Source organism: Capsicum annuum, chromosome 1 (genome assembly GCF_002878395.1).
Source record: "Capsicum annuum cultivar UCD-10X-F1 chromosome 1, UCD10Xv1.1, whole genome shotgun sequence".
NCBI lineage: Eukaryota > Viridiplantae > Streptophyta > Magnoliopsida > Solanales > Solanaceae > Capsicum > Capsicum annuum.
In genome coordinates this window covers 200756385-200767132 of record NC_061111.1, presented here as the reverse complement: position 1 = coordinate 200767132, position 10748 = coordinate 200756385, and the positions used below count along the sequence as shown (strand labels likewise).

The 10748-nt window shown below is 35.9% G+C and overlaps 1 protein-coding gene across 2 annotated transcripts; it reads right to left on the bottom strand.

Moving 5' to 3' along the window:
• Positions 1 to 373: 373 nt before the first annotated feature.
• Positions 374 to 8494, bottom strand: LOC107844110 (serine/threonine-protein kinase BSK2). Of its 2 annotated transcripts, XM_016688612.2 has the most exons (11): positions 8060 to 8452; positions 7364 to 7584; positions 6881 to 7016; positions 6213 to 6346; positions 5225 to 5330; positions 3796 to 3881; positions 2754 to 2942; positions 2494 to 2652; positions 2079 to 2192; positions 1602 to 1662; positions 374 to 961 (listed from the first exon to the last, which is right to left on the bottom strand). In XM_016688612.2, the coding sequence occupies exons 1-11, from the start codon at positions 8139 to 8141 to the stop codon at positions 837 to 839; spliced, it is 1413 nt and encodes a 470-aa protein (XP_016544098.1). In that variant the 5' UTR covers positions 8142 to 8452; the 3' UTR covers positions 374 to 836. The 2 variants fall into 2 exon arrangements, with proteins under 2 accessions (XP_016544098.1, XP_016544093.1); XM_016688607.2 differs by lacking the exon at positions 1602 to 1662 and having other exon boundaries at positions 8060 to 8494.
• Between the last annotated feature and the right edge of the window lie 2254 nt (positions 8495 to 10748).

Here is a 10748-nt window from a genome sequence, read left to right as displayed (position 1 = left end):
CAATTACATCTAAACTTCATATGGCTATATAGAAGAGATTTAAAAGTGACTGCAGTTGTTTGGGGGTAATTAATACAAGGATTTAGGCAAATTGATGAAAGGCAAAAATTATTTATTGGTCTAACACCATTTTATGAAGCATTAATTCCATTAATCCCTCCAAAGTCCTCTTGCTATTTTGGTTGTTGAAGGTAAAACAAATTGGTCAGTCATTTGCTTGTACAATTGTCATAGTAACTCCTTAAGATATGAAGATCATTTTCTCCTGCCAAACTATTCAATGATCAAGCTCCAAAAGATTCATATATGTAAAATTAGATAAAATGACATCTAGTTCTTAAATTATCAAAGATGAAACACTCCGAGGCCACTATCGATCAACAGGTAAAATAACCATAAATAGCAACACAGACAATGGCAGTAATGTTTACCCAAACATGACAAAGAAAGAACTCTTGAAGAGTTTCAAAACTAAGAATTGGCATTCATCGCGGAACGGAATAAGCTATAAGGGATTACACTAGAGTGATTTATACATTTTCTGTATGGAACTGTATTGGCTACAAAAGAGCGAGGGCCGAGATAAATATAACCCCTAAACACCACATTACCTTTGGTTCCCCTTTAGTATTCCGTCTCATCCTTACTATAGCTATCTCTAGCTTTGGTAAAGGGTGGTGAGGTTCTTGATCCACCAAACGTGCCAGAATCAATTACGCCAACTGTTTAACTTTTTTGCTTCAAAGGAAGCTCCGTCGTTGAGCATGTCTTGAGCATCAGTTTCCATGCCAAGTTTGGATAGGGAAAGAGCCTGCATATAGAATGCAGTAGGCCACTCAGGCAAGCAAACCTGGGCTTGCATAGCATCCCTTAGTGCAAGTTCTGCTTGCCCATTCATCATGTAGGAAAGGGCTCGCCTCACAAAAACAGTGCCGGAAGGGGCAGGCATCATTGATACCAACTGTTGGGAAAATAAACTAGAAAAATTTAGGTATACACATAATAAAGCTAAATATGATAAATAATAGAATTTGATAAAACATAAAAAAAATAACATTGAGTGGTTCAAGAGAAGACAAGTATTATACTTCGAAATACGGTTGTGACTTGGGGGGAGGAGGTTAAGTCTCAAATTTAACACCGTCTTGCGCTAAAATATAGTAAGGATTTGTACTTCAAATTGGAAAAAGCTTTCCCCTTTAGAGAATTGGATAAAATTTCAGAAAAACTGAAACAGAAAGTAAGCCAATTAATTTGGGATAGACATAGTAGCTAATTTCAAATATCAATGTGGCAGATCGAAAGACCAGATGCTCTGACGACCATTACCAGAAGCTGCGTATGAGAGTGATTAACCTAGTTAGTTTAATTGCAATACCCAGGTTCCCACCTTCTATATGCGAGAAAGTTATTAATTTTCTATCAAGCCCACCAATCCTTCTTTTTTATTGATAAGTTCAAGCTCGAACCATTATTTCTCTTTTTCTGTTTTCCCCCTTCTTTCTCTGGACTAAATTCTAGCAAGCTCATACCTTGACCAGAAGAGTTCTGAGCAGACTATTTTGCAAGAAGAAAAAAGTATACATAAACAACCAACTAACCCTGACGAATGAAAGTAAACATCATCCCAATCTTTTCCACAGTTTCTTCGATGTCTCGTGACTGCAAAGTATGATTCAATGAGGGGTGCCAGCAAAAAGAGGAGCAAGAATTTCATTTTTCTTGAAGCTTATGAGATACCAAATCATATGCAACATATGCCAGTAAAAAGCATTTATTTTACTTCTGTATCTAATAGATAGATTTTTATCCATTCTTTTGCATCACCACCAGTCCAACTGGATCTGACATTCAAAACACTAGAGTCACCAGAAGAAATATTCCCACCAAACACTGCCGTTAGAAATCTCTAGTGTGCAAACATCCCTCATAACTATTTATGTAAAATGGAACAGATGAACCTATGAGCACATGAATAAAAATGGCAACTTTCCCAAACAGTTGAAGATAAACCAATTTTATCCAGGTATAACACCAAACGAATTAAGTTCATATGAGCAAACAAAGGAGTAGATTACCTTAGAGTAATAGTCAACTGCACTCTTGAAGTCCTTGTCCCGAAAAGCAATATCCCCAAATTTCTTGGTATTTAACATATCTTGTACTTGTTGCGTCCATTCTTGGAATGAGAGCTTTACAAAAATTTAGGTAGAAACAAGTATGTCAATTCTCCACCAAAAGGTACTAGATAAGATTTCTCTTTCAAATAATTCTTTTAACGAATGATAAATGCTTAAACTCGAGGACAGGAAAAAGAACATGAGAAAATAAAAGGAAGTTATGAGAAAAGAAACATATCAAATGCCACAGAGGACAATTAGTTTTTTTGTTATTGTAGATTATTCCCCCATGTCATGATCTTTCTGCATCAAATGTGATGATCTCCAAGTACCCTTTACATCAGCATAAAAAGTAATAATGAGTGAAGCTCACCTCATTTTCAGCACCCTCCTCATCTTTATACCCAGTTTTTAGCAAGATATCATGGACGGCAGTGAGGTCCATCCTTGCACAAGCCTTTCCAAGAGGAGAGAGCATGGTTGGAAGCACCACTGGAGTTTTTGTTAGACCCATCAGAACATGTGATGCAACCTAAGGTAAATAATGAACATTTTAGATCCTAGAACTTAGGTCAATCCATCAGAGATATAGGATATGTTGCATCAAGATCAAAGATGTTCTAATAAGCATACCTCCTTCTGCTTCTGAAGAGGCTCCACTGCATTAAGAATGAATTTGATTTCAGGCCGATCCCTAGCCTCATACTGAAGACATTTTGAAGCAAGTTCAACCAATGCTGTTGCATCTTCATCAGCATATTGTCCTTCCAAGGATGAATCCATTAATAACAACACATTTTTACCCCTAATTAAGTCTAGTGCCTGGAAAGAGCGTAAAGTCCAAGAACAGTGAGATAATGCAAGTAAGAGGAAGAAACCACTTGATACAGTTTCTGACAAAAACAGAAGGGTAAAGCGAGCATATAAATGGTTGATCATTAGGCAATAAACACAGTCCGCAACCAACTTATCAAGCATGATCCAACATATCTACCACATTGATCAAGCAAACACTTTGCTTCATGTATTAGAGAATTTTTTTAATGTCCAACTTTAATAAAACTTTTGGAGGAAAACAACGAAAGCTTACTTATTCATGCAGCACTCATTACAATTACAATTGCATATCAAAGAAGAGGAGTATAATTGAATTTTACAACCAGTGTTGCACGCTAGACAACATAGGCACAACAGTTGACTAAAAATCAAATAGCAACCAAGGGTGTGGCCTAGTGGTTCAATAAAGTGGGTTGAAAACCACGAGGTCTCAGGTTCAATTCCCAACGGAGACAAACACTAGGTGATTTCTTCCCATCTGTTTAAGCCTCAGCAAACAGAGTTACCTGGTACCTCGTACCTGTTGCTGGAGGGAGGTGGCAGGTATCCCGTGGAATTAGTCGAGGTGCACGCAAGCTGGCCCGGACGCCACGGTTATCCAAAATAAAAACTTACCATCAAATAGTAAACGTTAATTACTTAAGATTCAGTAGTTGTAGATGACAGCCTTCACTGTGTCTGTTTATCAAGTAGCCCCATGTTAACAGAGTGAAACAGCTTTAACTCTAGTTTCCAACATCATTGAGAAATTTTAGTGCAATAAGTAAACAATTATAAACGGAAAAAGAAATTGAACCAAAGGGTATAGAAATTTCAAAGATTTGACAGAGTACATTACATGGCTTGGTGGGATATGTTTTCCACTCAAAAGGTCCAGCAGAACGGTTCCATAGCTGTACATCACACTTTCTGCGATTACCCGGCCTACAAAATTAAGCGGAAACAAAAAGAACGGAAAGGAGAAAACGAGTTAAGGAACTGAACATAGAAATTAATGGGGAAACCAAAAAGAGAAAAGTAAAGGAGAAACAAGGTAAAGAACTGGACACCATCCCAATGTTGTGAAATTAAAGGATTTCACTTCAAATATGGCAAATGAAATAGTTTGACTTGTTACGAAGTTAAACCCAAAAGAGACCGCAGCTAATTGAGGCATTGTGCACAAGCACAAAACTAGTTAGTATACATGCTTTAATATCGTGAGGTACTGGCTATTACAATTTCAGCTAAGCCGAAAAGGCAGGGATGCAATGCATGGCATCATCTCTTTTAGTAAACTAAGTTTCTCAAATTCAATACTTCCGAAAATTTTAATTCTTTTGCCAAGAGTACAAGACATCCACAAGTTGATAATGTAGTCAGATCAGAACCTCCATTTCCTATATCCATGAAGAGATGAATGCCTAGGATTGAACTAAATAGATCCCCCACTGGATATACATCCTACTTTTTTTTCCGATAACCTAGGAAATCCCCAAGGGTAAGTGGTGCACGGTTCAATACTAGGTGAATAATGGCCCTGCCTTCCTAGCCCTCTCCACTTAAATATGAAGCTTTTGTTTGCGGTAGGGATTGAACTCATAATGTGTGCCTAACCCATAGCAATTTTACCATTAGACAGAAGTCCTGGGGCAATATACGTCTTATTTAGTGGACCTCGTTCTATGGAGTTCAGTTAGTGGAGTTTAGTTCAGACTCGGTGATATCCTTCTCCTGATTCGATTTGCATTATTCTTGTTTAACTATTTATCCTCTACTGTTACTGACATTTTGCTCCTTTCTATGAAAACCAAGTTCAAGTATCCTGTCTCCAGTAGTTCTACAAAGATTAGTAATACAGGGATTGTAACATAGAGATTAGGCATGCTCTGGGATTGTAACACAGGGATTAGTAATGCAGGTTCTTGTTGAATGTCTAGTTTGACATGGAACAATTAGTACACAATATACACTTCAAAATATGTGTGTACTTATTAAACAAAATGAGGGTTAATATTTTTTCCTGATGAGGGTTAGTATTATCATTTCAGTGTTTCTAATCCATAAATTATCTCATAACAGCACAATTGCCAGGACAACAGAGAATGCTATACTTTTTTGACAAGTCACTTTTTTTTTGGATAAAGTAAAGTAGATTCTTTTGATATGTCTCAAAGAATGCTTATACTTTAATGCAATGGGTTCTCTCTGTAATCAAGAATCTCAAAGCATTTGTAAATGACTATCAGTTCATCCATCTAAAATGTGGTGTATTGTGATGTGTATACCTGTGCGCAAAAACTCAGGAGGTGTATAAGCAAGATTGGTGCTATAGCTCTTTCCATCTCTGCTGTTTTTCATTAGACCAAAACTAGATAATCGAGGATCGCCTTCCTGAAATATCAATTAAACTAAGCAAATTCAAGAACAGACCACCCAAAACTGATGGTATAATGATAGTGCAAAACCATAGTGATAAGGAGATGGGATATTTGCCCGAAACCTGTGGTTCCAAATAAAGCAACTGAGAACAATATATGACCTAGGTCAGTGACGTATTCCACCATATTTCTCAGTCTCTCTATTATAACCTACACTAGTTATCCTATAAACTATCTGACTTTGAGGTTTAATGGTCACCACTGAGAGTTCTTAGTTGCTATGCAGCTAAAATGTCATTTTGGAGAGCCTCGCCACTATTACAACAACAACAACAACAAACCCAGTGTATTCCCACAAAGTGGGGTCTGGGGAGGGTAAGATGTACGCAGCCCATACCGCTACCTCCGAAGAAGTAGAGAGGTTGTTTCTGATAGACCCCCGGCTCAAGATAAAGAATAATAAACAAGGAGGAAGGATGACACAACGGAAAAAACAGGAATAAGAAATAATAGAAATGAAACCAGAGAAAAAACGAAAATACGAGAAATAAAGGCAACACTAAATAAGAAAATAGGAACTAAGAAATAAGAAATAGGCCCCCCACCTAGTAATAACATACCCTCACATACCAACAACACCTACGTACACAGTCCTAGGGTTACGAACCCATCTACACAAGATCTCTCCTGACTTCCTGCTACAACCCACACACTCACACTAGCCTCGCTACTATTGCTGTCAACAAATTGTGTATGATGTAGAAACATACGTTAGACCAAACAAATGATTATTTCTTATCCACCTACTTGCATAAGAATTGACGGTATTTAATTCCTTTCAAAATAAAAGAACCAGAGAATGAACTAAAATTCTCCTGATTTTATGTTTGAATACCTCATCAAAAAGAACTCTGTAAGCATTCAAATCATGATATATCTTTCTGTTTTCAGCACTGCAATGATCCAGAGCCTGTGCAATATAGTATGCAACTCTTACTCGCATCTCCCAGGGCACTGGTTGTTTCTCCCCTGCACCACCAAAAGACATGCATGCTAATACGAGACCTGAATGTTTAGTCATTAAAATACAGAACTGCTCGGAAATCTAAAATTAATTTTATCATCTTGCAAGATGTTGTGTATGTGCTTAAACATGTATATAGAGCAGAAGATACCAATACAAAGCAAGTGAAGGAACTCTGGAGATTGGAAGTTATGGAAGGCGTTAACAGTATGCATCTATAAAGACAACATTTTTTGGGGCAAATTGAACAATTAAATGTCTGCTAACTCTAGAATAAGCTGTAATACAAGCCAACTCCCAGGAGTCGTTTGCTAGGGCGTACAAAAATAGCGTTGAATAGGGTATATTAGTAATGTTGGTATTAGTTATGTTGGCATTAGAGATCCAAAGCAGTATCATTGGGCTAATTATATATACATCCATCACCTAATTAGGTAAAGGGAGAAACTCGGTATTGGACTATTGAACTAGCATAAAAAAGATGGTTTTCCCTTTGCAATTCAACATTTAAAAGTTCCAGGCAAAAGACCAAAACATACAGTGGAAGAGATGCTTTGAGAGAGTATCATTAGGCATGTATTCTGCAACCAATAGGCGTTCATCTCCCTCTGCACAACAACCAATTAGATTCACCAATCTCTTATGCCGAACCTTGCCAACTCCAGCTGCCTCTGCCTGCAGTACATGAGTAGGACTAAACCAAATGTTTGTAGAGATCAAGTAACTAACAGAACAGCAAAGATACTTTGATATTTGGAGATCTACCGCTTACTAGTAACTTACATGCATATACACAAAGTTTTACAAACTTAATTGCATTAGAATCGTGATATTAACTAATACTGAGTGTTTTGGGAACTGGACAACCAAATGAGAACATGTTGTTCAGTTACCAATCACTGTGTCTCGATGAACTCATATTGAATTTAGAGCACAAGTTACTCTAAACCTTTCTCGCTCACCAATAATAATGGCTAAAAGGATCAAAACTATATAATCCACGGACTTATAATCAGATTTACCACAAACTGTTGAGCGTCAGGCCACGACTGTCTAGAGAATCGCTTGATGGCAACTAGCCTGTTGCTACGAAGCTTCCCTCTGTAGACAACGTTGGGAGCTTTCTCACCACTTTCAGAAACTATTAATTCGCTACTAAAGCCATTTGTAGCTGCTCGAAGTTCGGCAAGATTAAATTCCTTGAATGCAGGCACTTGATCTTGGTCTACTTGATCCCCATTAGCTTCATCAACAACACAGGCAAATAAAATAAAGAAACTGATTAACAAAGTCATTAACCACAAAAATTACATTGCAAATATTTTCACAAATACTCAAACCTGAGTATCTTAGATCATTAATTTCAGTATTAACAAGAAACCCTATATAGAAATATAAAAAAAAAAAAAGGAAAATAACAGAAATAAACCAAATAAATCTTGGGTTAAATTCAATGAATGGAAAAAGAAGCAGCAGAACATGATGACAACAATGAAATATTCCACAAAATTCACGGATCAGAACTTCCACTCTGAGCTAAAAAAAACAAGAAATAACAATACAGTTGGAAGAAGCAGATGAGGAAACAAACAAAAAAGGAGGGGGACAAATGAAGTAGAACCCAGATCAAAGATTAAACATGCAATCAAGAAAAACCCAAAAACCAGCAAGTACACACACAGTACAATACCAATAAAATTAAGTTAAATGAAGAATACCAAGATCTGTTTTTGAGTCATCTTGAGAAGGTTCTTTATCAGGGGACTGAACATTTGCAGTTTTGGACTGTAAACAGCCCATATTTCATCAGCTCACATAGACAAAAATGCACACTTACAAACAGTTTCTTTAACTCAAACCTTCAAGAATCAAGAAAGTTTGAACCTTTAGTAGCTAATGAGTAGTGGAAAATGGATAACAAGAAGATAGTTAGTAGTAATGATTAGTGAAAGTAAAGGTGAGAACAGAAAAAGGAAAGAGAGGCCGCCAAAGAAGGGGACGCCGAGAATAGAGGGGTTTAGTCACATGATCAGCACGTGAAGAGAGAGAACAGTGGAAGAACAACAACGTGGTTGGGGGAGTGGGAGTGGGACTTGGGGAGTAAATGCTTTGTAAGTAGCAGTAATGAAGTGTTAAAAAGAACATTAAAGGTTACTTCACGTTGGACTGCTATTTCTTTATTCTTAATTAGAATTCTTCAATTTAAGCTCATACATTATTGTGTATTTTTATATTTTTTATTATATTTATTATCTATTTTGAACTAAAAGTTTACCGTAAATAACCTTTTTACTCCAATATAAATATCAAACAATTGAGTGAAGAACAACAATAATAAATTCAATGTATTTCCACATAGTAAGGTCGGAGGAGGATAAGGTGTACGCAGTCCATACTTCTACCTCTAAAGAAGTAGAAAGATTATTTCCGATAGACCCTCGGCTCGAGATACGAAATACTACACAAATACATAGTAAAGCATGGAACAAGATGGCATAACATAAATACGACACCCACAAATAATAGAAAATAGAAAAAAGTAAACAGATTCGTAATAAAGTATGAAACAAGGTATCATAACAAGAATAATACCCCACCAAGTAATTTCCTACACTAGTGACCCAAACTGATCCTAACCTTCTGTCTTAATTCACGCCCTCCAGATTTTCCTATTCAGGAAATTGAGTGAAGAAGAGAAGGAAAAAAAAAGTAGTGTTATTTGAGAGTATATAGTACTTGGTTCTTTTTCACATGATACTGTTGCAGCAGACTGTACGAGAGACGTGTAGGCGGCACCAGACTGAGGTAAAAAAACTTTGCAGAGCTTTACCCTTTTTAATGCTAAGGTACTCAATTACAAAGGCAACAAAGTAAAAGAAAATAGTACTGTACAAACTCGTTAAAGTGGCAGCGTTATCGAAATATTTTTAACTTTACGTAGATTCGGTAGCAATTTTGAGTTAATACTAGAATAATATCATTATTCACGTTAATTCCGAACCGACTTTCTAAATCGGTGATCTGCTCCTTTCTCTTAATTAATTTTTTTTCAAGATATTCTATTCAGACATTGCTATTTAATTTATACTTATTTTTTATTTTCGTTTTGCCAATCTATGATCTAGCCACTTTAGAACAACTTCATATATATGCATGTCTGAAATTACGTATGATTAAAGTTTAAACATTTCGATTTGAAGAAGTTTTATTTTCTTGGTATTTTGTTTAAAGTTTAAAGTTTTATTATATAGAAGCAATGATTTTGATATGCCTAGTTGCTTGCTCCTCTAATTCAATTATATATGCTTGAGCTCCATGTAAAAACAAAAAAAACTTTAACCGTATGAACTTTTAAATATTTTATCAACAAATCTAGTTTCAAACTCCGAACGTCTCACTTTATTTTGGAAAATATAAACATGACTTTTTACAAATAGTATAATAATAGTCTACTTGAATGATGATGTCAATATCAAGGTATCTATGAACTTTCTGCCAGCAACCCAACAATTATTTGAGTATCATTAATTATTATGGGGTTTGAGATAAGTCAGCGAGCCTATACCATGCAAACAGATCCATCCTAACTAACTATGTTCATATTTGAGATATATACTTTCTGACTTGCTAATGCTGGAGATAAGGCTCCTTTATTCCTTTCAGTTATCTCATTTCATTAGGTAGTTGCAAATTAGTGTTTCTTTTTAGTAGAATTGAAGTTGTTCGTGACTTAAAAGAGAACGTGTTACGTCTTAACTTTCGGGTAGGTGTTGAACGTATGTGTCACAATCCGAGGCTATCCCCTAATTGTAACACGGTGCTTAGAATTACAAGTTATCCCAAGCTATTTCATGTACTGAAATGGTACCTGAGTAACTGATTTAAAATGTATGTACAAGCTAAATATGATGAGTGGTAACATAATCATGAGAAAATTTGTATAATTATAAGAGAAAAGACATTTTTTTACCCCTGAACTTGTTCTCCAAACTCACTTTAGCACTTAAACTTAACTTCCGTTTATTTACCCTCTTAACATCTTTAAAGTGAATTATTTCAACCCCTTAACAACCCCCGTGTAAACAAGCATTGTTGGGCGCGTAAAAACTCATTTTTATCTTTTGAATTTCTTTTCTCTTTCTTTTAAATACCCGTTTGAAACCTCCCCCCCAACGGTTATATCCATTATTCTATAAAAAAAAAAGCCCTAATTTGTCCTCCTCCTTCATCTTCAATCCAAAATTTCTTCAATTCATGAAAGTTAGGCAAAAATTAAAATTGCTTTCTCTTTATTTGTATTAAGCCGCATAAAGTTGAGATTAAAAAACATAAAATCAAATTGATTTTAGCTTCGTCCCTTTTCGTATTAAGGTATAATCTCATTCATTACTTTGTCTATGTTTTATT

Bases quoted from the DNA above. Each gene is read 5' to 3' on its own strand.
- LOC107844110 (XM_016688607.2), bottom strand. From the start codon at position 8,141: ATGGGCTGTTTACAGTCCAAAACTGCAAATGTTCAGTCCCCTGATAAA. The intron at 7,585-8,059 runs GTATTCTTCATT...TTGTTGATGAAG, and splicing joins TGACTCAAAAACAGATCTTG to CTAATGGGGATCAAGTAGAC. The intron at 7,017-7,363 runs GTAAATCTGATT...CATGTACTGCAG, and splicing joins CTGACGCTCAACAGTTTGTG to GCAGAGGCAGCTGGAGTTGG.